Raw genomic sequence first — 27,582 nt, 5'->3', positions numbered from 1 at the left:
TATAAGACAGTGTTTTCTTTTCGGGGAAACACGTTATATTTCTGATTAAGGTGTTACTTGGGGAATTAAGTGTCTTTGGCATATGATGTAGCAGCATTCACTTAGTAAAACATGGAAGCGCCTGGATCCTAAGATTGGCGTCACTCCGGCTTCCTACTCCTATAGGATATGGTACAGCCATCTTATGTATGCCAGGCATCACTTCACAATCAGAAATCTGCATCCAAAGTGAAGACATTATCTGATGTTTGAGACATAACAGCAAAGCGCTGATATTCAGACACACGCTTCTCAAAGAAATTGGTTTTTCCCTCCAGAGAAATATTCTCCATGAAGTCAAATGGATTTTCTACATTAAATACCTGGAAGAAAGGAAAAAAAGAAACAAAGAATATGAGAAGACATAATGAAGAACAGCAGGACAACAAATCTCAGCTGGGACCCCGGCTGTCATTTGGTCAAGGTTATAAGTAGATCTTGGTTAAGACTAGAGATGAGCGAACGTGCTCGTTTAGGTCAATTACTCGATCGAGCATCACTTTTTTCGAGTAACTGCCTACTCGGGCGAAAAGATTCGGGGGGCGGCAGGATGGAGCGGGGGGAGCTCTCTCTCTCCCCCCCCCCCCCCCACTCCCCACCACAACCCACCGCTCACCCCCCGAATCTTTTTGCCCGATTAGGCAGTTACTCGAAAAAAGCGATGCTCGATCGAGTAATTGCTCTAAACGAGCACGTTCGCTCATCTCTAGTTAGGACTCTTTCACTGGAGTGATTTAAAGGGTTTTCACCCCCATCCAGAGGAGAGGGAATAAATGAATGATCGTTGGGGGTACGAATGGCAGACCCCTAGTGATCCAGAGACCAGTACACCTCAAGTGCCTCATGGAGGGACAATATGCATACATGCCGCTACATTTACTAGTCAATCTTCCTCCATCCCACAGAAGTGAATGGAGCCGTGGTCACGCATGCACACCATTGCTCCTTCCATATGGGACATTTAGGATGCCCCATTTTCAGGACTGGCTCCAGCGATCATAGACCTATGGACAGGGGGTAAATGTCTTCAGTAGTAAACCTCCTTTAACGTACATTCACAAGTAGCGGAATTGGTGTAGATTTTCTACAGCTGAACATCTGCAACAAAATCTGCTTGAAAAGCTACAAAGTTGGTGGAGATTTCAGTGCGGATTTTGACACGGATCTTCAGCATCCTTCACCCCTGGGTGAAATCTGCCGTAGATCCACATACAAATTTGCACTGAATAGTATGGATTTTGACACAGATTCTGGTGCGGATCTGCACTGAAACCGCATCACAACATAGGCTGCGGATTTTGTTGTGGATCTGCACCAAAATCCGCCATGTGTAAACAAAGCCGTAAACCTCCTAGTTAGGAGCGGTATTGTCAGTTTTGCCCTAATATATTCATTTTAGTGGGATCGCTACTGATAGAGCAGAGCTATTCTTCCTCTTCATTCTCTGCGGTGTCTATCCAGCTTTATTTAGATGGACCCTGTGGTTGTTAGGGCTCCTACAGCGCAGCGTATTTGCGCCCCAAAAGAGTCTTTTTTTCTGCACATATCTACGTATTTTACTGTACTTTGACGCATGTATTGTCTCTCTCCCTGTCTCCCCCCCGCTCCCCGCCGCAACTCACCTTTCACCGGCACCGGCCCCCGAATCTTTAGAGACGAGCGGGGAGATACTCAGTCGAGTAGTTAGCCTTAGCGAGTATACTCGCTTATCTCTAATCATGTCCCTAGCAACCAAACTGTCTGAAACTACTCTGCTCTTGACATTAAGGTTGAACTGTCACCCTACTGAGGACTGGGGGACTTGGTGAGACATAAATCTGTCTAAGGGTGCCTACCCACTAGCGATATTTTTTCTAGCGATGCGAGATGGAGTGCCTCGCAGCTCAGAAAAAACTCTGCGATATCGCTCATTGTTTTCAATGGGGCCGGCGGCAGCAGCACCAGCCCCATTGAAAACAGAAAGTGCATTGCAGACTTCTGCCACAGCTGTAACAGCTATGGCAGAAGTCTGTGATGCTATCCCATTGCTTTCAATGGGGTCAGCACTGCTGCGTCTCCATTGAAAGCAGTGTTTTGCAGGGAACCACCGCAGTGATGATTTTCAGGGAAGGGCTTGAAATATAAGCCCTTCTGGACCAAATTCCAGTTCAGCATGTGCCCTGCCTTCCCACTTAAAGTCTAGGACACTAACAAACACAGTGGAGTGCTCCAGCTAGGGAAGGAATGGCGATCGGTGATGGTTCCAGTAGTCAGACCTCCTTCGAGCTAACATTTTCAACCTATCAGGATTTAGATGCACATTGTGTGTCTAAACTCAGACAGTAAAAAGCAAGACTTGAGACCAACACCAATGTCCTCCAGAGAATGAAACTGGATGCAACAGTCCATTCTGGGCGGATAAACCCAAGTCCATCCAAATCTCGGCACAAGTGCAAAAATATAGATGTAGACCTCAGCATATCCAAAGGAGCAGTTTTTATTCCAGGCAGGAAAATATATTGTACCAACACACAACTTTGGCTCGGCTACAGAACATTTACCAGGGCTTCATGAAAGCTCTATAGCAGAGCCGAAAAATCGCTGTCTGTTGGTGTTATTTTCCTGCTTGAAACAAAAACTTCCATTTTAGATATGCTGAGGTCCACCTGTCTACTAAATCCTGCCAGAGTCCACTCATCCGGTCGGCAATGCATGTAAAATGGGTATTGAATACCTAGAAAGACACTTTAAGACATTTACCTTTGGAAACCCAAGTTCAGCCAGCAGTCGATCTGCCACAAATTCTATATATGTCTTCATTAACGTGGAGTTTATGCCAATGAGATCCACAGGTAAAGCGTCTGTAAAAAACTCCTGCGGAGATAAAAAGGTAATGAGATGCTAATAACAGATAATGTACGAAGTATAGCAAGTGTTATTAACCTTTATCCAGCAGCAAAGCTGATTCTTCAACTTCCAAATCACTGCAAGCCGCGCAAATCCCTCATTTTTTATTAATGGACAGACAAAACCATTGGCCGTGGAAATGCTCAGTAATGTATACAGTGGTATACACTGACCGATCCGTGCATTAGGCGCAGCTGGCACGTGGCATCTTGTGATCAGTAACGTGGTACCGTGTGATGGCCGTGCCACGATCCGTTTTCAGATAATGTGCTGATCTCTGCTCTACAGAAAAGAAGGCCACGTTTGGCACTCATGGGTCAACATGGTGACTTTGACCACTGGCAGATTGTTGGTGTCTGGATGTGTGGCGCTAGAACAATCAAGAGTGTACCAAGACTGGTTGAACCATGGACAGACATCAGACAAAAGATCACACAGCGGCAGGCCATGTGTGTGTGATCCTAAAGGCGAGAGTTGGGTGGCACGTCTAGTATCTCAGCAACAATGTGTCACAGTAGACCAACTGACCCAGCAGTAGAACAGCGGGGACGTGAGACAAATTTCTACAAGGACTATGTGGCGTATAATAACTATGCGACTAGGGTTCAACAGCCGAAGACTGGCAAGGGTGCCCCTGATGACCCTGCTTCAACACCTCACATGGGCTTAGTAAAGACATCAATGGACCTTGGACACATGGCAAAAGGTTGTCTGGAGTGACGAGTCCTGTTTCCTGCTAGATTGTGCTGATGGACAAGTCCGCATAAGGCATAAACAGGACAAAGCAGTATCCTATAGGTGCATCATTGGGTTCCACAGGTGAACTCTACAGGGATCAGTTAGCTGATCATCTGCACCCATATCTTCAAGAAGTTTTCCTTGACCACAATGTTATATTTCAACAGGACAACGCTTCGTGTCAGTGAGCTCAGATCACTAGGGAGAAGATGGAAGAACACGACAAGGAATTCTAAATACGGCCTTGGCCCTCAAACACACCGGTCTGTAACCCCATTGACCATGTTTGGGATATGCTGGAACGGGCTGTGAGATCTGCTCCCACTTGTCCGCAAAATGTGCACCAACTGATGGAGCTGCTGCAGCGGGCATGGGTGGAGTAGAGTGTGGAGGATGTTCACCACCTTGTAGATTCTTTTCCTCAATGTTTGAAAGTCATGATTGCCCAAAAATGTGGAGCAACCTGTTATTGAGTAGGTATTCTTAATGAAGTGATTGTTCAGGGTAGAGGATTGGATATACAGAGTTCTAGGACAATCTCTAAAAGCTCAGATACCAGAACTGCAGCCATGTTGGTCCAATACCCTGTGCCATTTTCAAATAAGGGGGTGAGGAATAGCTCCAAGAGTCATGAAAATGGGGTTCAGGGGTAACAAAGTCTAGCTCCTTCTATTGTGGATGGCAATATCCAGGACTATAATGGGGGAGTTGTATTTTTGCTATGGGGCAACTTCTCTTGGTACGTCACATTCAGAATTACCTGTTCTATTTTCATGGCGCTGACTATGATCTCAGTGACTCGCTGCTCTGTGGGTTTATTCTCAAGGTAGTGAAACATTAAAGATGCAAAATCACAATGTAAACCCTGCAGGCAAAAAAGGGAAATATTACATGTATAACAAACAAAAAACATTTTTATAACACTTTTATCTTTATATTAGGGAACTAGAAATTATTGGGAAATTATAGTACAAATACCACTTACTGATAAAAAATAGTGAAAGGAATTGGAGTTATAAGCACACGGCTGCTGTTTTAGGACCTGCTGGTTTAGGACATGTGATGACGTCACAGTCATTGTGCCTCTATAGCATTTGATAGATAACCGATAGCTCTGCTACATGCACGTCACACACACAGCTGTGCTACATGCATGTCACACACACAGCTCTGCTACACTCACATTACACACACAGCTCTGCTACACGAACATCTCTATTACACACACAGCTGCGCTACACGCACGTCACACACACACACACAGCTCCACTACATGCACATCACACACAGCTCTGCTACATGCACAGAGCACACAGACAGCTCCACTACATGCATGCCGCATACACACAGCTCTGCTACACACATGTCACAAACGAACATCGCACACAGCTCTGCTACACGCACGTCACACACACACAGCTCTTCTACACGCACGTCACACACACAGCTCTTCTACACGCACGTCACACACACACACAGCTCTTCTACACGCACGTCACACACACACAGCTCTTCTACACGCACGTCACACACACACAGCTCTGCTACATATATTCTTCATCCCATACAACAGGGATGACGACTGACACAGCAGAATCCTGCACACATTGATTACCCTCTAGTCATGTGACCCCGAACTCTTCAGACACAGGTCACTGATCACATAATGGGGACATCATCACAGGTCCTGTAAGTGCATGGCTGCTGTCTGACTGCTGGTTTAGGACCTGTGATAATGTCACAGTCATGTGATCAGGGGCAGTTCTCAGAGCCCAGGTGACTGATCACATGACAGTGACATCATCACAAGTCCTGTAAGTACACGGCTGCTGTTAGGCTCTACATGTTTTATGTTTTAAGACCTGTGATGATGTCACCATTATGTGATCAGGGGCGGAGCATGTACTCACTCATGGACAAGTCAACATTAGTATTCTGATTGTATAATGAGTCATTTCTTAAAAGAGTTGTCTCACAAAGTCAATCACTTCTTAAATAGAAGCCAGCCTGGCAGTCAGGTAATTGCTGGGAAGTGCATTTGACCATGCATTACGTCTGTAGAGGCCACTACATGGTGAATGTAGCATTGTACAATAGGCTATCCGTTTAACAACTTACTACAATCTGACGTGCATGTATTTCAGATGTGCGCAAAGTTTCTATTGGGAGGCAAGCCTGCTCCATATGCAGTGGGTGTCAGTTGCCTTTGACAGCCAAGACCTGGTTGCAGTTGCTGGGGTGTGAAAGGGATTGGAGTTGGTCAAAATATTTTCATGCAAATAGTAAGCTATTGCCATTATTTGCAATTCTGCTGAACAGTGCAAACACCTATGAATAAGAAAACCTCAGAGAATGTACAAAATAGCAATAATGATACTGCAACATTTACACCTGTGACCATTCCGAAGGGATACAGCTAGTATCAAAGTACAAACTTCAACTGCTCGTTGAGGAGACATGTTGGCTCGTTGCTTTCGCATACTAGCTGCATGTAATTTATGAACGTCTGCTGCTTGCTGAGGAGACATGTTTACTTGTAGCTTTTGCAAATCAGCTGCACGAGATTTAGAAATCCCCTCAGACTTATGTGACCTGCAGAAATGCACAGAGTGGGCTCTGTGAGCCTCTCTATGGTCAACCGTCTATGTTTGCATTATCAAGCATAAGATTTGATATGGTCTTACCTCATCCCGACTGATCAGTTCATTAGAGAAGGTGAGCCCAGGCATCAAACCTCGCTTTTTCAGCCAAAATATAGCGGCAAAGGATCCAGAGAAGAAGATCCCTTCTACAGCGGCGAATGCAACAATTCTCTCTCCTGTAATGAATACAATATAAGACAGTTTTAGACCCTGTTAGACAAAGCAATCTACTGTACAGTTATCAGAAGCATCTCTCCTACCTAAACTACCTGCAATGTCAAAACAGTAGGGGAGATAAGAGGCTGCCAGACATTTATACCAATGCTGAGCTTTGATAGGGTTAAATTGTGTCCTTAAATGTGGCTTAATGCCATCTTATCCTTATGTGTTGGCACAATGTACCACATGGTAAAGCAGGTATGTGACACTCTACACCTTAGGCTACTGAGAGACAACTTGCATAGGACAGCACACGGACAGCATGTTCATGTGCATTGCATGTCCTATTTCTTGTCTGTGACCTGGACAAGAATAAGACATGCCATGGGGTTTCAACCCAGAAACTGGGTCTATGTAAAAAATGGTATGTAGCCTCATAGGCTATAACAGGGCCGTATCTTACCCATGGAAATATATGGACAGCATATGGCCCGGAAAAAATGGATGTGTGCCACTAGCCTTATGGGAAGTGTTCTGGATGATCATCTTGCAAGGCCATGTATTCTATGCTCATGATGAAAGGAGGGAGTGAATCACAATGATGTGTAGACTGCAGTTACCCCAGCTTCAGCTGCTGCAACTATCAGTTCATGCCAATAGGTCTGCATATAGGACAGATCAGCCTTGGGTGATGCTTGGGAGCTTCATTCGAGAAATAAATGGAGGAGAAACATTTCTAGGCTAGCGCTACACGGTGATCTTGGCTGTGAGATATATTATGCAGCCAATGATCACACTATAACCCTGCTACCTCGCATCCTAATGTAAGCGAATGCAGTCTTGCTGCAACTCACAAGTTGCTGCAAGCCAACCCAACGATTGCTAGATTTGGATCTGACGGATTCTTTGAAGTTGGCGGGTTGCAGCTTGAGAGTTGAAATGCGACTGCATTCCCTTACATTAGGACATTGTGATGCAGGGTAGCCATAAAGGGATGTTTGGCCACATATCATGTGTCGCACTTAAAGTTGCTGCCTAGCCCAACCAGGGGAGTAACCAAGGGCTCAGGGGCCTGGGTGCAAAAGTTCAGCTGGGGCTGCCCACCCTCCATCTGAACCCATACCCAGAGACTTAAAGGGGTTGTCCCGCAAAAGCAAGTGGGGTCTATACACTTCTGTATGGCCATATTAATGCATTTTGTAATGTACATTGTGCATTAATTATGAGCCATACAGAAGTTATCAAAAGTTATTCACTTACCTGTTCCGTTGCTGGCGTCCTCGTCTCCATGGTTGCCGTCTAATTTTCGGCGTCTAATGGCCAAATTAGACGCGCTTGCGCAGTCCGGGTCTTCTCCTTTTCTCAATGGGGCTCCGTGTAGCTCCGCCCCGTCACGTGCCGATTCCAGCCAATCAGGAGGCTGGAATCGGCAATGGACCGCACAGAAGCCCTGCGGTCCACCGAGGGAGAAGATCCCGGCGGCCATCTTCAGCAGGTAAGTAAGAAGTCACCGGAGCGCGGGGATTCAGGTAAGCGCTGTCCGGTGTTCTTTTTTAACCCCTGCATCGGGGTTGTCTCGTGCCGAACGGAGGGGGGGTTGAAAAAGAACAAAACCCGTTTCGGCGCGGGACAACCCCTTTAACTTGAAGCTTCTGGGCCCCAATGCAAAGCCTGTAACCTGGCCCCCAACTATAATGCTTTATTCATACCACTAGCCTCCCTATGTGGAGAAGAGAGGCCTTAGGCTAGGTTCACACAGGGCGGATTTGCAGTGGAAATTCCGCCTGTGGACGCTAATCCAGGGCTTGGCCAGCCATGTGGATGAGATTTCTCAGAAATCTCGTCCACACGGGACGGCGAATCCGCCGTGGCAAAGCCGGTGCTGCAGCGCAGATTCGGCGGCCGCAGCATGTTAATTTTTTTTCCCGCTGCGGCCGTGCTCTCCCTTTATGGGAGCGCCAGCCACAGCAGAAAAGCGAGCGGCCAGGCCGCTTCAAAACCCGTGGCTAAGTACCGCGGGTTTTGAAGCAGCGCTTTCCTGGTGGAAATCTTGAGGTTTTTCACTGCGGCCAAACCGCAAGATTTCTGCCGAGAATCCGCCCTGTGTGAACCCAGCCTTATGGACCCCCTAAGGCTCCTGGGCCCGGGTGCAATCGCATCCCCTATAGTTACGCTCCTGGCCACAACCTTTGGGTACCTTCACACAGGACATTTTAACTGCAGATCTGCTGCAGACTTTCTGTTGTGTTTCTGCAGACGGTCAGAGGTAACGAGATCTCCGGAATGTGCTGCGCTTTTTGTTGCGCTATATGTATATGTAGTTGTGCTTTTATTTGTATATTTTTGGTTGTATTTTTGTGATATGGTAGTGGAGGTCACATCGGCAAACTTTATTATTAACAAATATCAAACATGGATTTTCAGAGGATTCCGAGCGTTTTTGCAGCAGATTATCTGTAAAATTCCCAACCATACTCTATTTGCGGATTATGGAGCTGTTTTGATGTTATTGGTTAATCTGTATAGTGAAAATCCGCTACAAATATGCGCAGTTTCTGCAACATAAATAAACATGCTGTAGAAAAAGTCTGCGACCTGTGAAGGAGATCTGTAAAGTCTCATTCACTTGCCTTGTACTGTAGACGCTGCAGAATTTCTGCAACAATTCCATTATAAGGCTGGGTTCACACAGGGCGGTTTTGCTGTGGAAATTCCGTCCGGAATTTCGCAGTGGCAAATCCGCCTGCGGCCGCTAATCCCGTAGTTGGCCAGCCATGTGGACGAGATTTCTCAGAAATCTCATCCACACGGGAAGGCGAATCCATCGCGGCAAAGCCGGCGCTCCAACGCGGATTCGCTGGCTGCAGCATGTCCATTTTTTTCCCGTTGCGGCCGCGCTCTCCTCTATGGGAGTGCCGGCCGCAACGGAAAAGCGCGCGGTAAAGCCGCTCCAAAACCCGCGGCTAAGGGCTGTGGGTTTTGAAGCAGTGCTTTCCTGGCGGAAATTTCACGGTTTTTTGCTGCGGCCAAAGCGCAAGATTTCCGCCAGGAATACGCCCTGTGAGAACCCAGCCTAGGACTGCCTGTGTGAAGGTACCCTAGATGTACAGAAACTCTACAATGTGGGACTAAAAACATTTGCTGATGAATATTGCAATGTGAGATTTGACACAAGTATTACATCCAAATTGGCGCTGTTTGGCATATGGACATAAATGAGGACTCATGGCGAGCCAGGCAGCAAGGGGTCACTAGCCTGTGTGGCACCCGAGGAACTGATTGGGGACCATTGCTTTAGATAAATATTTGTTCTAATGAGCCATTCGCTTCAGGCTGGTTTCAGATGAGAGTATGTAAACGGACCCATGTTACGGACATGTTCCAGATGACATCACAGCTGTACGTCAGCAGTGTTTTCAGCATTATTTGCACTGTAGAATTCTTTTTTTGTAACGGTTAAATACCGATCCGTATTTCTCCAATAGAATATAATAACAATATGGAGGCAAAAATGCAAAAAATGCTGCGTTTTCAAGAAATGTCTGTAAAATCATACAGCCACGTGAACAGATGCATAGATTTATATTAGCTCTGTATCGTTGTCCACAAAACATGGAGGTAAGATCTGCTTGTCTAAAACTGGCCTTAAAAGTGTCTCCGGCAGAGTAATACATACCAAAGGAAGCCTTTCTGTTTGATATCCACTGCAAGGCCCACTCCGCTTTTTTTCTAATACACGGCATTGTTTCAATAGCGTTGAATAAGAAATTACTAAAAAATAAAGACAAAATAAACAACATTTGTAATATTTCTAAAACCTGTATAAATTGTATATAAAAATGCAATGGGTGATTCTTCTTTAAAAGGACGTCTGATACCAGGACAAGCAAGTGCAACTGATGCCTCCTAAAGTACCATGGGTGGGTTGGCAAATAGCTCACTACCTATACCCATCCCTGTGGGTGACCGCTCAGCCCTTATAACAAAAGCCGTGAGCCTGTAATAGATCCACTGTCCACCAGATCCAAGTGGTCACGGCAGAACCAACTGACTCATAATGTGATCCACTGTGAGATTTGTATCATTAGGTGGCATGAATAAGGCCGACATTAGGTGCAATAAAAAATGCAAATACTTTATTCCTCCATGGCCAAGTTAAAAGGCAACATTTCGACCACGCAGGGTCTTGGAGGAATAAAGTATTTGCACTTTTTATTGCACCTAACTTATGCTGCCACGCATATCTTCTTTATCTATGGACACTAATTTGGGATCATGGTTCAGAATCCTTTGTGGTTTTGCATGAAGCGTACCTCACCCTGGAGGGTTACTAACGTGTGCTGCTGGTGAGCATTTTTAAGTATAAGGGCGCCTGCACACGAGCGGAAATTCCGCAGCAGGATTTCCCGCAGAATTTCCGCCCCTGAAAGCTGCCATAGGATTGCGTTAACAAACGCAATCCTATGCAGACTGACGCGATTTGGCCACGCGAAATCTCGCGTGGCAAGCTCTATTTCTGTGCGGGGCTCTGCGAGCCCCGCACAGAAACGTCGCTGCCCGGCCGCCGGCTCCGGTCTGCGCATGTGCCGGCTGCCCGGCAAGCTGGCACATCAAACAGCCGGAGCCGCGGGCGAGTACGCGCCACTCTCTGCAGGCGCTCGGGTCGGGTCCCGCCGCGAGAATTCTCGCTGCCGGATCCGACCTGCCCGTCTGCCGGCGGCCTAATGGGAACATAGTATGTTGTGCTGAAAAAGACATATGTCCATCTAGTTCAGCCTAGTACCTCCCCCCTTCCCCCCCCCGATGTTGATCCAGAGGAAGGCAAAAAACTCCAATGACCAAGAAGCCAATTTTCCCCATTTAAGTGAAAAAAATTCCTTCCCAACTTCTGGAAATCAGAATAATTCCTGGATCATCGATCCTTCTGAATTAGTCAGTGAACTTAGCATATAGCATCATATCGCTCAAGGCCCCTCTTAGATTAATAGAATTGTAGAGTTGGAAATCTTGTACTCTTTCTGTCAGTTCTCCATCACCACATCTTCAGGCAGAGAGTTCCACAGTCTCACTGCTCTTACAGTAAAGAACCCTCTTATATGTCAGTGTAGAAACCTTCTTTGCTCTAGATGTAGAGGGCGCCCCCTTGTTACAGTTCTGGGTATAAACAGATCATGGGAGAGATCTCTGTATTGTCCCCTGATATATCTATACATAGTTATTCGGTCGCCCCTCAGCTGTCTTTTTTTCTAAAGTGAATAACCTCAATTTTGATAACCTCTCTGGGTATTGTAGTCCGCCCATTACATGCCCGCTCAAGCTCTAATATGTCCTTCTAGAGTACCGCTGCCCAAAACTGTCCACAATATTCTATATGTGGTCTGACCAGTGACTTGTAAAGAGGAAGCACAATGTTCTCATCATGTGCCCCTACACCTCTGCTTTTACATGGGCCGACTGTTGGGTGCTAAGGTGCTCGACCGTTCTCCCGTTGCCCCAACAATTGCTCCTGTGCTTTTACACAAGAGTGATAATTGGTCACCGAATGGTCAGATACAGCATTCATAATTCTAATGACTCTTGTTTTCAGTATAACACTATGGGAGCTCAAATGACATTGCTGTGTTATTAGGTCACATGACTGCGCCGAGCGAAAAATCGTATAGAGATACCAAGAATAAACAAGCAGAACTTTTACTTTGCCCCTGGATATCAATGGAGTGTAAAACAACACATATATATGAACACTTTATAGTGGATCTATCCCCGGACTGTAACCCCTCCGTACCGTCTCTCAGCATCCTTGATGTAGGTCTCAATGAGCAGGCTGTACATTTCAGAGTGAACATTCTCAATGAGAATCTGGAAGCCATAAAAACATCGAGCTTCTGGTATCTGGACCTCCTGACTGAACCGTTCCACCTGGGATAAAAAATGGCATTTATTAGTATACAGCACAAATACTGCAGTCAAGACATTGGAATAGAAGCCGGGGATGATGTAGAGCTACAAGGTGTCCATTCATATGAATGGTGACTATATTGTGTCATGTCCACTTTATCTGATATAGGTAGGTCGCGAGTAGGAAAATTGGGCAATATGTGCATGATCCCTGTAGGTATAAGGCCCCACTAACACGGGTATTACGTATTACAGTCGCGTAATACACGGCGTATTTACTCTACCAAAATACGAGTATTACCTGTGTATTTGGGAATAATAATAATCTTTATTTATATAGCGCCCACATATTCCGCAGCGCTGATTACTGCGTATATACACATGCCAAAAAAACCTGCAGCGTAGTGAAGATTTCGCCATACTTCCTGCATAAATACGCAGTGACTACGTATGCATCATGCATATTCACTGCATATTTTTACCGCTTTCATAGACCTGCATGGGCAATGTTGGTCCGTAATACAGATCAAAATAGGACATGGTGCGATTTTTCTAATGTACGTGAAAAATGCTGCTCTGAATGCCCCAAGGCAAGTCTATGGGGATTCCGCTCTATGTAATACATAGCCAAAATACATCCGTGTGAGCTCTAAAGAGTCTCTAATCGCAGACATGGAAAACACAGTATGATGGTCTCCTATCAAGAAAGTGCGCAGACTGAGATGTGAATGGATTAGTGGCCGAAAGCCAAGAGTGTCTCAAAGTGAAAGTATTGAATTTTATTTTATGTAGTTGTGCCATAAGCATAATATTTGTGCCGTCTGCATAGCAAGAAATACATGAATAAAAGACACATTGTAGTTACATTTTACTAACAGGGTCCCAGATGTTATGCATGCAACCCTTTGTAATGGTTTACTAAGATGGAAGGCAAACTTTGCAATGTCTTATTAAGGGCTCACAGCGGATTCCGGCTGTAAGCCCAGCCGGTGACCCAGCGTACCTGCTATTAGTGTATATTGCGAAAGACAGTGGAGGCTCGCAGGCGGTCATGCGCAGTACAGTTTTCTTTTTGTTTATTTGTATTTCCCGCACCGTCGCTTAGTAATGACGTGTGTACCCGCATCCTGTAGGCTATGTAAACTGTGTATGGGCTGCGGGTCGGATGCTTGACATTAGAGATGAGCGAACGTACTCGGTAAGGCCGATTTCGCAATCGAGCACCGCGATTTTCGAGTACTTCACTACTCGGGTCAAAAGTACTCGGGGGCGCTGTGGGGCGTGGCGTGGTGGAGCGGGGGGTAGCAGCGCGGAACAGGTGGGAGCTCTCTCTCTCTCCCTCTCCCCCCCCCACTCCCCTCTGCAACCCCCTGCTCACCCACAGCGCCCCCGAGTACTTTTCACCCGAGTAGTGAAGTACTCGAAAATCGCGGTGCGAAATCGGCCTTACCGAGTACGTTCGCTCATCTCTACTTGACATCAATGGAGGCTGTCTGGGCAGATTCCACGGCAAAATAGAGCATGCTGCGATTTTTCTTCTGCTTGCGCGGAGTACGCAATTCGTATCCATGAGTGTGAATGATAAAAAGAGAAAATGCATGCCTTTCAATGCCTGCGTTTTACCGCAAATCTCCTGTGCAGACGGTGGTTGCAGAATCCGCCTGTGTGTGACCAGCCTAAAAGAGGAGTATCACACATGCTGTAGGCTTTGAATTGTTGACTTGCTGATTTTGTGGGTGGTTGTTGCACTAAAAAACCTCTTACATTGCAACAATAAAACAGAAAAACTTGGAAACATCACTTTGCTGTATTATATATGTAATTAGACATACCTGATTGATAAGGCTACGATACCTCTTTATCATCACCTAAATTAAAGGGGTTGTCCCGCGGCAGCAAGTGGGTCTATACACTTCTGTATGGCCATAATAATGCACTTTGTAATATACATTGTGCATTAATTATGAGCCATACAGAAGTTATAAAAAGTTTTATACTTACCTGCTCCGTTGCTAGCGTCCTCGTTCCCATGGAGCCGACTAATTTTCGCCCTCCGATGGCCAAATTAGCCGCGCTTGCGCAGTCCGGGTCTTCTGCAGTCTTCTATGGAGCCGCTCGTGCCAGAGAGCGGCTCCGTGTAGCTCCGCCCCGTCACGTGCCGATTCCAGCCAATCAGGAGGCTGGAATCGGCAATGGACCGCACAGAAGAGCTGCGGTCCACGGAGACAGAGGATCCCGGCGGCCATCTTCAGCGGTAAGTATTGAAGTCACCGGAGCGCGGGGATTAAGGTAAGCGCTCCGGTAAACTTTCTTTACTTCCCTGCATCGGGGTTGTCTCGCGCCGAACGGGGGGGGGGTTTGAAAAAAAAAAAAAACCCGTTTCGGCGCGGGACAACCCCTTTAAGTGATTACTTTAACATTTTTGGTGGAGAATTCGGGCATTTAGAATGTCCTGAAGATTGTTGAGGTCTCTGAATAGCAGATACCAAACAAGCACAAAACCTCAGTGAATAAAGCTCAAGCAACAACTGTCGTTTGAACGAATAAACAAACAAATTAATGACTTTTTTTCTTTCAAATACGGAGCATTTACACGTAAAGATAATCATTTGAAATCCTCCCCATTTCCCTCATTAGCTAAGTAAACACTGGTAGCCAAGGTCGTCCGCGCTCGTGCAGAGCATTTAAACTGAAAGACTTGCTGCAGGCTCGCAGGCCTCCTGTCTGCTTCCCATTCAACGCTTCACCTCCTATGGGAAGCACTGAGCGGGGAGCATTTAGACAGGATGAGGAGCCAATGAGGTTCTTTAAGCTGATTGAAAAGTCAGCCTAAACAACCGCCAATGACAAGTGAGCACGTTTTTCACATTCACACTGAACGATTATCACTCCAATTTGTTTGTTTGAAGACATTTTGAGAGATAATCGTTTCGGGTAACTTGGCCTTTACCTGTACAAAAGAATGTAACACATCCTGAGATTGATCTGTACTGGATGGATGTACATACCGTATTTTTCCGTATGTTAGACGCCCCCCTACTTTCCCACCCAAAATTGAAAAAAGATTTTAAACATAAGACAGTACATAATACTGTTCTATGTTTAAATCCCACTATAGGTCCCGGTTATACTCACCGCACCGTCCTCTCCGTGCTGCCCGACATCTCTGTAGCTCTTCACAGCACCCCCGCTGTCTCATTATAGGTTTCTGTTTAACAAGCGCAGGACACAGAAGACCAGACAGGCAGTGTTGACAGAAGACGGCTGGTGAGTAGACTGTGTTGTCTGTATCTATGTACTGTATATATGCTGTATATGTGCTGTGTGTGTAGTGTGAGGGTGTAGGCATACTCACCTAGCCGCACCGCTGCCCTGCTACTCCGCGCTGCCGCTCTGCCTCTCCGCTCCGGCAGTGTGACGGAGCCCTGAGGGCCCACGCACACCCATAAGGGGTACCTTGCAGCCAACATTCATGTAAGTTTTCGTCGGATTGTTTCCAAGGAAAATGTACATTGATTTTTGAACAAAATATGTAAAAAAATGCGTCTTATACACGGAAAAATACCCTTGATTGAAACCTTCAACACAGCATGGTGTTTATTCAGTCTAATGTCTACCTGATTGTATGGTAGGTGGAGTCTGGACTCCACTAATGGGTTAAAACTTCCAGGAAATCCCCCTTAGTTATGGCCCATTTACATGTAAGGATTATCGCCCAAAATTCGTTGAAACAAACAAATTTCAGCGATAGACGCGCATTGTAACTGCAAAAATAAATAAAACTATTCTTTTGCAATTCGTTATCTTTGACTTTAAGGCCCCCTGCACGCGGGCGGAAATTCTGCGGCGGGATTTCCCGCAGAATTTCCGCCCGTGGAAGCTGCCATAGGATCGCGTAAAAAATGCAATCCTAGGCAGATGACCGCAATTTGTCCGCATGAAATCACACGCTGAAAACAAATCACGGTATGTTCTATTTCTGTGTGAATGAATGATGGGCGAGAGCTGCCTGTGATTGGCTGAGGTGCAGATTTTAAATCCCCGCCTGCTGATAGATCAGCACTACAGAGCCGGGGACAGCAGGAAAAGACGGCGCTGAGCCCCGGCAGCTGAAGCAAGGCGAGTATCTATTTTTTTTGTTTTTTACAGCACTTTTACTGGATTTTCAGAGAAGGGCTTATATTTAAAGCCCTTCCCTGAAATCAATTGACGGTGTGCCGGCAGCAGAATCCTCTACCGCAGCAGTCATGTGTGACAGATGCAGCAGAGGAATTCTTCAATTCTCAACTGTAGCTATCACAGATGTGGCAGATGTAGCAGCAGGGAATTCTTTGCGGCAGATGTGTTCTTAATCCCCGCGGGGGTCACGGCAGCGGCGGAGAGGTATGTTTTTTTAATTTTTTTTTACACTAAAATGTTTCTTTTTCAGGGAAGAGCTTATACGTAAAGCCCTTCCCTGAAAAAAAATGCAGGGGTGCCGGCAGACCATTGTTTTCAATGGAGCCGCCGGCAGCAGACACGGCTCCATTGAAAACAATGCATGCATTCATTATGGTGCACACATGTCCTATCTTTGCAGGCACACGCCTGTAAAGCACGGACATGTGCACACACCATAGGGAATGCATTAGGGCTAATAGATGTGTGTTTTTATGCGTGCATGCGTACGCACGCACAAAATACACGCTTGTCTGAAGCCACCCTGAAGTGTATTACATTTTCAACGTGGATAGGATTTTAGGGTCAGGAACGAACTCAGTTAACTTATTAGAGGCAGACATGATTACAGCAATACAAGCAACAATTGAGTATACCCTAAATAGTATTGGGGTGACTACCCCCCTAATCAACCAACAGTTAACTACCATTTGTTCTGTGGCTATTGTTACAGATTCTCAGGTAAATGTATCTCTTAACATGCAACACGTTCTTGGATCGGTGGCAGAGATACTGTGGGCAAAAGACAAAATTGATGTTAGACAACTGCCTGTCACTCTAGAAGATGATAAGGTCAAACCTGGCATACAGCCACCCAACATCATGTAATACCCTTTGAGTACTGCTCAGGAAGCCAGTATTCATGAGCAGGTCCAGGCCTACCTTGAAAAGGGAATCATAAAGTAAATACTGTCACAATGGTGCCAAATCCCCATATATTGTTGTCACAGGTACTACTTTCTTCACAGTGGTGGATCTCGCAAACACTTCTTCAGCATAACCCTAAAGAGAGTATTCAACTCTTATTCGCTTCCACGCATCATGGAAAACAATATTGCTGATGTGTGTTTAACCGCAGGTAGCAGCCAACTCCCCGGGGCAACACTCTGAGGCCTTATAAACAGGTTTGCAAAACAGGTTCCCAAAATATCTCAGCACTTCAGTGCTTCAATATGTTGTTAATTTGCTCTTGTGTTGCAACATTATTGAACAGTGTTTAGAGAAGACTATCAATCTGTTGCAATTTCTTGCTGAGAATGACTGCGAATAGAGATGCGAGAACGTGCTCGTTTAGGACAATTACTCGATTGAGCATCGCTTTTTTCGAGTAACTGCCTACTTAGGCGAAAAGATTCGGGGGGCGCCGGGGTGGAGCGGGGGGAACTCCCTCCCCCCCGCCCCCCCCCACTCCCCACAGCAACCCCCCGCCCACCCCCGGCGCCCCCTGAATCTTTTCGTCCGATTAGGCAGTTACTCGAAAAAAGCGATGCTCGATCGAGTAATTGCTCTAAACGAGCACGTTCGCTCATCTCTAACTGCGAAGCATCCAAGTCTAAAAACTTCAGCTCTGCCAACCTGCAGTCGTGGTCGTAGGTCATTGCATTTCACAGGCATTAGACACATTACTACTGACAAAATCCAAGCGGTTCAGATTATCCTACCCCCCAGAAACCCCCGGGCAACTGCGCATTTTCCTGAGATTGATGGGGTATTGCAGATATTGAATATCCCAAGCCTTCAGCAATCTCTCGATGACTGCCTGTCCCTCCCAAAATAGATCCCTCACATATCTCAATTAGAAGATGTATAATCCTGAATCCAGCTTCATTACTTCCACTGAATTCAGAAAAGGATGGGGGCAAGAAAACGTGGAACATCAAATGCAAATGTGTTATTATTTAGAGTTAATGGAAAACAAGACCAGGGGTCTTAAAAATGTTGATGAAACTCCCATGATTCACTTTCACAGTGCGGCAGCAGACTCTTCTACATACACCTCCCGAACCTCAGAGCTGTTTCTGAAGAAGGGGCTGCGTCATCGAAACGTGTTAGCCTGGCTGTTTTTTAATATTAATAAAGAAGAGCTGGGTAATTTCCTTGTTTGATCATTTATGGACTAGCAGTGTTGTACCCCCAGCGCACGTATTTTACTTCCTCTTAGACTAAATCACCACGCTCCGCTAACACGGTTGGCAAAAAATGGGCCAGCAGCATCTTCGTGTACAGAAAAAAATCTTGCAGAAGTTACTCCTCCTCTTATCTTTATATAGCAAAACAACACATATAATCTAATACCTACCAGATTTTCGCTAACAATGCCATCACTAGCGGCAAAGAAAGCCAAAACATGGGAAATAAAGTACTTCTCATGTGATGTCAGCTTCTCCCAGTGAGCAAGATCTCGGGTTAAATCCACCTAGTAGAAAGATTAACATGACTGTTATGATATTCAGAAGATTGTATGCCAGTAATATAATACTAGTTAATATGTAGATAGGATATATAGCAGATTATATGCAGTAGATAGCATAGCGGTAGGCTGAATAAACAGTTGTATCGCTCATGTCCTTTATTAGGCGTATTGAGTAAACATCCACAGTGCAGGGAGGGAATTAAAAGGGTCGTCCGGGACTTAGGTCATCAATAGAAAAAATGTCCTATCCTCAGGATAGGTCATCAATAGATGATCATCCAGGGTCCCCACCAATCAGATGATTCCCAGCACTGCTGTCAATACGGACATCGCAGGAAGTCGATTGCGCTGTTCCTACCGCAACGGCCTGGGTTGGTGGTGTAGGAGAAGCTCCTATTGAATACAACAGAGCTGCGCCTGCACTACCAATCCAAGCTGCTACAGTACAGAAGGCACAATCTGCTTCCTGCGCTATTCGTACTGAGGGCTGTGCTAGGATTCAGCTGATCCCAAATCGCAGACAGGATAGATCATTAACAGAAAAAATGCCCAAAGTCCCAGATAACCCGTTTAATGTACAAATAAATGCATCCTTTTTTAGCCTTTTCCAGCTTAAAGGGGTTGTCCCGCGCCGAAACGGGTTTTTTTTTAATTCAATAGGCCCCCCGTTCGGCGCGAGACAAACCCGATGCATGAGTTAAAAAAAACAAAAAACGGATAGTACTTACCCGAATCCCCGCGCTGCGGCGACTTCTTACTTACCTTAGTAAGATGGCCACCGGGATCTTCACCCACGGTGGACCGCAGGTCTTCTCCCATGGTGCAACGTGGGCTCTGTGCGTTCCATTGCCGATTCCAGCCTCCTGATTGGCTGGAATCGGCACACGTGACGGGGCGGAGCTACGAGGAGCAGCTCTCCGGCACGAGCGGCCCCATTCAACACGGAGAAGACCGGACTGCACAAGCGCGTCTAATCGGGCGATTAGACGCTGAAATTAGATGGCACCATGGAGACGAGGACGCTAGCAACGGAACAGGTAAGTGAATAACTTCTGTATGGCTCATATTTAATGCACGATGTACATTACAAAGTGCATTAATATGGCCATACAGAAGTGCTGAACCCCACTTGCTTTCGCGGGACAACCCCTTTAATGTTTCTCTATAACATGCCTTCTGAAGGCTTCTGAAAGTTTCTTTCAATGGTTCACATTACCCAATCTTTCTGAAGAACAGGTATGTCAGTAAGCAGGCTTTGTGTGTCTTTATTTAAAGGTGTTTTCCAGGCACAAAATGGAAATTCTGAAAATGCTGAAATCCAGGAGGTACAGCTGAGTAGCGGCAACCTGTATCATTTATCTGCCGCTCTGGACTTTCTTCTTCATCCCGCGCAGCCGCTGATCTGCTGCTGTGGTTACATGCATCACTTCTGCAACAAACACAGCAACAGACTGCTACCTACAACTCCCAGCATGCATAGTGCTTGTTTACTGGTCAGTGCTGTAGCTCCACCCACAGTTTACAGGTCCTACAACTTCCACAGAGCTGGTTTGCTGGCCAGCACTGTAGCTCCGCCTACAGCTCACAGGTCCTACAACTTACCAGCACCAACCTCCCTCTCAGTGCCAGAGAAAGCTGTTGAAGCAGACAGACAGGACCTGCCGGCACTCTGACTACACATGAGAAATAGGGCTCATTCAGATGGGAGGATGCGCCTGAGAAACCTAGATCTGTACAGACGGTGCAAACGGAATGTATTATGGTCATAAGGGCTCCTGAACACTTGTGTTTTTCTTGCGTGTTTTTTTCACACGATTGTCAATGGGACTTTCTACTGTTAAAAACGCATCACACAAAAATCGCAAGTTTAGGTGCTTTGTGATTTTGGTAGCAATTATTTTTCACACAGACCAGCAGTCTGTGACAAATCACCCGCAGGTCTAGCCTCATAGAGTATATGTATAGTACAGTAACCAAAAATACACCTGTCTGGATGGGCCTTAATTGAATCATTTTTTGCTAATTAGATTTTGTAGAAACTATTGAAACAGAGGTTCACTTACTTTTCCTTATAATAGTAAAGGTCCATTTACACACACAGACGATTGCTTAACATTCATCACAAACTGACAGTTTTGAGCAATCATTTTGCATTAGTAATAATTGGCTAATCACTAGAGTTGAGTGAACATACTCTGCCGAGCTTGATGCTCATTCGAGTATTAGCGTTCTCTATGGTGCTCGTTACTCGAACGAGCATCAAGCCGTGTTCGACCCCGCCCCAGTTTTTGGCTCCTCTCTGCTGTGATGTGCCTACTTTGGCCCCTCTCCGATGCAGCACGCGTCAATGGCAATTTTTTTGGCAGGCAGGTGAGAAAGAGAAAAAAAGAGAGACCGAGACCTAGAAAAAGAAGAAAAAAAAACAGCTCGGCACCCGGCGTCCCACATACAAAAATGCTCGAGTCTCCCATTGTAGTCAATGGGGTTTGTTACTCGAGTTAAGCTCTCGAATTTTACAAAAAGCTCGACTCGAATAACGCGGACCCGAGCATTTGGGTGCTCGCTCATCTCTACTAATCAGCCCATTAGTAGCTAACTAGCATCATTTGCATGTATTTAGAGAACAGCAGGTGATCTGTTCTCTAAATACTTCGCTATTAATTTCTAGTCGGACAGCAGCTGAAACAATGTCATCAGCGCTGCCCGTAGAGAACTCAGCGTGCGGTCCGTCTTATCAGGGACGACGGATTTTAAGCTGAGCTGAACTCATCAATGGATGAAAAAAGCACGATTGGCACACGTTTACACACAACGATTACTGCCCTAAAGTAGGCTTTTGAGCTAATTTTGAGAGATAATCATTGTGTTTATATGCAGTAGAATGTACAGAGCTATTATACTACTGCATAGAGTATATAACATGTAGCTATAATGATTTAGAACAAATTTGATACATCATTGTCATCAGAGATACACAAATTACTGAAAGTTTTAGGAGCCAAGACTTTAAGTTAAAGGAAAGGAAGAATACATGACGAGGTCTCGAGTTCTTCCAGATGGTGATACAAGTATTTTATACAGGCAGATAAGCGGTAAGTTCTCAGAAGAAATGCATCATTTCATGGTTTCCTGCCCGTTTACATCTGTGTTTGTAGATCTAATTGAGGTCTTATCAGAACCACAAAATAGAAATCAACGAAACCTAGAGGTTTCGAAACCCCTTAACGGAAAATCTCCACAGGTGCATTTGGCAAAAACTAAGGGGATGATGGCGGCATGACTCCCGCCAAAGTCTGAAGTAACGGCAAGTTGCCATGTTTGCTGGTACTCTTTCCAAGGTCGCTAAAAGCTTCTCCTGCATGGCTTCTAGTGAACTATACAATGCTTACAGTCCCTGCTACACAACTTTTTTCTACTTAAAGGGGTTGCCCAGGGTTAAAGAAACGTGGCTGCTTTCTTCCAAGCACAGCGACACACTTGTTCGTAGTTTGTGTCTAATATTGCAGCTCAGCTCCCATTCACTTCAATGGAGCTGAGCTGCAATACCACACACAACCCTATGGGCAAAGGTGGCACTGTGTTTGGAAGAAAGTAGTCATGTTTTTCTAACCCTAAGCAACCCATTTAATACAAGGCTTGGAAAATTGTAGCCTCTGCAACCGTACAGAACCAATGTGCTAGGCCCATCCAGCCTCCGAGCACTACTACACAGATTTCATTGGCCTCCATATTTAGACCTCTCGAGTTTGTCTGCCCTGATTATATAGGTGAGTCACATTATTGTGATCCACAGAAAATATTCAGAGTAACTGCCATGTGCCGCACAGACAGCAGCTAGATGGGCTGGGAGTGATCCAATATGGTGCGGGTACCGGTAGGTTGTCTCAGGTATCTGGAGCCATGCTGGATGATGCGTGGGGGAGGATCGAGCGAACATGATGATCAAGGTGGTCCCACAGATGCTCAATTAGGTTAAAGTCTGGGGAATTAGAGGGCCAGGGAAGTACTTGGAAGTCTTGGTCTTCCAAGCACTGTCGGACATTTATAGTCATGTGACTTGTCACAATGTCTTACTGGAAGATCCCATCTACCCCAGTAAATACAAGCAGCTTGAATAGGTGTATGTGATCGGCAAGGATGGATTCAAAACCAAAGCGGTTCAGAATGCCTTCCACGTGGATAAGTGGGCCCTAGCTCAGGGGTCCCCAACTCCAGTCCTCAGGGACCACCAACAGGTCATGTTTTCAGGATCTCCTATAGTGAGAACACCTGTGGCAATGTCTGAGGCACCGACAATAATTACATCACCTGTGCAATACTAAGGAAATCCTGAAAACATGACCTGTTGGCGGTCCCTGAGGACTGGAGTTGGGGAACACTGCCCTAGACCATAACGCTGTTTCTAACCACCTGTGCTTTTCCAGCAATGGTTGCAGGGTGCTTGCTCTCTAATGTTTCTCGCCCAACACACCAACGTCCATCCGCTCGATGAAGCAGAAAACATGACTCACCAGAGAAGGGAACTCTTTGCCAATCAGAGGTGGTCGAACTCTAATCCTGCCATGCAAATTGAAGCCTTTTCCCAGCAGAGGTGTAGTGGCTATCCATCTGCTTCAGAGCCCGAAACGCAGTAGGGATTTAGACACACATCCGGTAGCCCCCCGGTTCATTTTCACGGTGAGCTTCTCCACTGTAGCCTATCGGTCGACCCTTGCACACATTTGTAGCCGATGTTGACCTCTCACATCAATGACACGTGGTGCTTCGTCGTTTCCATGGCGGTTATTCCCAATGGTGCCTTTTGTCCACTCATGGTACACTTTCACCACAGCAGCACACCTGAGTAATACCGCCACCCTTAGCACTAAAGCCAATAATCATCCTTTTTGGTAACTCTGATAAATCGCCCATTTTACTCGAGTGATGTGTGAGCAGACAGCCCATCGCACACCTTATAAACCCAACAAGCCAGCCCAGGACTTGCCACCTCCTTCATGGCCCACGTGCTACTGATGTCAAAAGCAGGAGGTGGTCATAATAACGGTGTATAACACATGGAATATCCTGCGAGTCTCATAGAATACACTTACTTCCTCCACGGTCCAAAATGAAGCCTGCGCCTTCTTATACATCTTCCAGATGTCGGGGTACTGGATTGGGAAGATGACGAAACGACGGGGATTCTTCTTGAGAAGAGGCTCGTCCTCATCCCCGTTCCCATTCCCATCACTGCATCCATTCTGCGGAGGGTATAAAGGACACAACACGTCACCATTTTATACGTTCTTAGTGTCGTGCGAAATGTTAACAGGCAAATATTTCCTAATAAAGCTGAGCGCAGTAAGGCCGCTCTCACACTGCGCTTTTTACCACAATGACCGCGGCGCTTTGAACGCCACAGTAATCACGGTATAACGCTTCCATTCATTTCATTGGGGCCTCACAGATGCGCTCGTGTACGGCGCTTTCTAACGCCGCAATTTTCGAGCGCTGTCTGCTCTATTTTACTGTGTTTAGCGCACCTCGTCACCCATCACAATGATAGGGTGCGCTAAAACCAGCTGTTGGGCGCAGCGTCCGCAAACCAAAGTGAAATCGCTGCGTTTTACCGATGACATGTGGCCTAAGACGCGTTAAGAGAGATTTATTAACACGGTCTTAAATGTATCATTTTATGTGTAAATTGTGCCAAATGTATCAAAGTGGCCCATACAGAAAAATTGTACAAAATGTATCAAAGAGATGCCAGACTGTTCCCTTTGCCTCGTGCCACCTCATGGCTGGCATCGCTTACACCAATATTTTGCAGCCAGAAACTGGTGCCAGCCGTTAACAGATTTGCTGTATTTTATACTCCTCTTAGGCCCAATGTCCACGGACGGACGGAATCTAGCCCTGCCCGCGGCCGATGAGCCCTGCGTACCTTTATTATGCCAGCGGCATCAGTACGGACCTTTCCCCTTCTGGGTTCGCAGTACTGCTCATGGTCCTCACGGCTCGCTGTTGGAAATCCGCAGTAGTTTTTTTTCCTGCGAAATTCACAGCCTGTCTGCCATATTAATGGCGGACGGGCCGCGGGTCGGACGGCTTCCACCGACTTCAATAGAAGCCATCTGTTTGGGCTAAAAATTGAGAATGCTGAGATTTTTCATCCGCGAGCGAAAACCGCCATTGGTCTCCGCTGGTGTGCAGGAAAAATCACTTTTGGATTGTACGCTATTGGCGGTATTTGCCACGGAATTCAGAGGCGGGCGCCTGCTCCGGATTCCGCAATTCAAATCTGCCCGTGTGCGGGCACCATGAGGGCTCAATCACAGTGGCGACTGCTGCGAGAAAAATCACGTCAAAATCGCACCTTTTTTTCTCCCGATTTTTGAGGGTCGGTGCTGCTTTATCGCACAGAAACATCGCTGCCACGCGCAATTTTTTAGCGCGAAAGTCAATGGGACTTTCTAATGTTAAAAACGCATCGCACGAAAATCGTACGTTTGTGCTTTATGTCGCGTTAAAAAGGGAGGCTCCATACGAAAACATGGGAGATAACAAAAAAAGGGACACGCAGAAAGAACGGGCGGGCCGTGATTTATATTACTCACAACATCGCAGGAGTGAAAACATCGCAAATTGAAGGAAACCGTGGAAAATCATTGGTTTCATAATATTGCGTTTTCACTCACTCTCACGTCGAAAGTGTGAAGGCGCCTAAGGCAAACAATCCAGGGGGGTGGAGGCCGAATTTCCTCCATTTAGCCCTCATGTCCACGGGGAAAATCAGGCCCGCTACGGATTCTCCATGGAGAATCCGTAGCGGGTCCCTCCTGCCCCGCGGACATGAGGCATAAAAATAAGAATTAACTCACCTCTCACCCGCTCCGGATCTTCCCTTCTTCGCGGCTTCATCTTCTCTCCGTTGTGGCCGAATCTTCTTTCTTCGGCCTGGCGGATGCGCAGGGCACGTCGGTTGCGTGCCGCGCGCGTGCGCCGGCCCGAAGAAAAAAGATCCGGCCGCGACGGAGAGAAGATGGCGCCGCGGCAAAGGCAAGAACCGGAGCGGGTGAGTAAATTCTTATTTTAGGTCTCCCGCGGATCCGGACGGCTTCCATAGGCTTCAATAGACGCCAGCGGGAGCCGACCCCGCGGGAGACCCGCACCTAAATGGAGCATGGTCCAGATTTTTTCATGCTCCATGATTTTTAAAAAATCCCTTTTATTGACCATCCACGGGTATTTATCTACCCGCGGGTGGTCAATGCATCCCTATGGGGCACGGATCCGCGGGCAGGAGAAGAGTTAAAATCCGCTGCGGATTATAATTCTTCTTTTGCCCGTGGACATGAGGCCTTAGGGAGAACGTTCCTTTCCGATTCCAATCCCCGGATCACCGACCCTCCTGAGGCCATCAGCGATATAATGTGTAATATTACACTTCAGTACAGGTTTAGGTCCCGTCTTAATGGTTTCTTGCTCCTATAAAATGATCGCTGTGTGATCGGGACATTATCGTGATTGCTGACGACAGGGTATAATGTCCCTTGAATGAACATTGTTGCCATACGGAAAAATGTTAGGAAAGCTGGTCAATGGAAGCCGTCCACCCCGCCACCCCTCCGCAATCATCATTGCAGAAAGGTCACAGGATCCATCATCCTGTGACAGTCATCGCTAGGCGACGGCGCGGCATTATCTGTACTGCGCATGTGCGCCGGCTGAAACATCCACAGCACAGATATGAAGACGGCGGGCGCCGGCCGGGCACAGGGTTGGATTCTGCTGCGGGATCCAACCCAGCTGTGTGCAGGCAACCTAAATCTGCCTTGATTGCCTATAGAGACCAATCACAGCACAGCTTTCATTTTACCTCAGCAGCATAAGAAATAGCAACCAATCACAGCGCAGCTTTCATTTTACCTCAGCTGTGAAAGAAATAGCAACCAATCACAGCGCAGTTTCATTTTACCTCAGCAATATAAGAAATAGCAACCAATCACAGTGCAGCTTTCATTTCACCTCAGCTGTGTAACAAATGGCGACCAATCACAGCGCAGCTTTCATTTTACCTCAGCAATATAAGAAATAGCAACCAATCACAGTGCAGCTTTCATTTCCCCTCAGCTGTATAACAAATGGTGACCAATCACTGCGCAGCTTTCATTTTCACCTCAGCTGTATAACAAATGGTGACCAATCACAGCGCAACTTTCATTTTACCTCAGCTTTGTAAGAAATGAAAGCTGCACTGTGATTGGTTGCTATGGGTAACAAAGACCGATTTTCCTCTCTACGGTGCCGGCCTACTTTTCCATGCACCATGAACTAGCGGCAGCGTTGCTCATAGCAACCAGAAGCAAAGCTGACGATGGCAGCAGTAAGCTGACTGCTTGCTATGGCTCAGACTGATAGTATAGCTGCTGTAGTGGGTCACACACCGCGCCATTACACCCCGTGCCCAGGTCACTGTGTCAGTGCCACCCTCAGTGTATTCACCTGTTCTCCCGGGCAGCCGCTCTCATCAGTCGCAGCAGGAAGCCTGCAGTCCCCCATTGCAGCGCAGGCTCAGAGCTTCGTGTGTGACGAGAAGGGGGTCAGCAG

General features: G+C 46.4%; 1 protein-coding gene across 1 annotated transcript; it reads right to left on the bottom strand.

Annotated features, from left to right (window-relative positions):
• Positions 1-27,582, bottom strand: RRM2B (ribonucleotide reductase regulatory TP53 inducible subunit M2B). Its single transcript, XM_066579049.1, has 9 exons — positions 27,478-27,582; positions 24,084-24,233; positions 18,880-18,996; positions 12,250-12,383; positions 10,141-10,235; positions 6,348-6,481; positions 4,424-4,528; positions 2,779-2,892; positions 1-362 (listed from the first exon to the last, which is right to left on the bottom strand). Exons 1-9 carry the CDS (start codon positions 27,532-27,534, stop codon positions 210-212), a joined length of 1,059 nt encoding a protein of 352 aa, XP_066435146.1. The 5' UTR covers positions 27,535-27,582; the 3' UTR covers positions 1-209.

The sequence above is a fragment of the Eleutherodactylus coqui genome, chromosome 9 (genome assembly GCF_035609145.1).
Source record: "Eleutherodactylus coqui strain aEleCoq1 chromosome 9, aEleCoq1.hap1, whole genome shotgun sequence".
Classification (NCBI taxonomy): Eukaryota; Metazoa; Chordata; class Amphibia; order Anura; family Eleutherodactylidae; genus Eleutherodactylus; species Eleutherodactylus coqui.
Note: the sequence above shows the minus strand (reverse complement) of the source record. Positions and strands in the feature narration are given on the sequence as shown.

Excerpts from the sequence above, each read along its gene's own strand:
- RRM2B (XM_066579049.1), bottom strand. The coding sequence starts at position 27,534 with ATGGGGGACTGCAGGCTTCCTGCTGCGACTGATGAGAGCGGCTGCCCG. Across the intron at positions 10,236-12,249 it reads ATCAAGGATGCTGAGAGACG|TAATTTCTTATTCAACGCTA; the intron begins GTACGGAGGGGT and ends TTTATTTTTTAG. Across the intron at positions 4,529-6,347 it reads AACTGATCAGTCGGGATGAG|GGTTTACATTGTGATTTTGC; the intron begins GTAAGACCATAT and ends TTTTGCCTGCAG.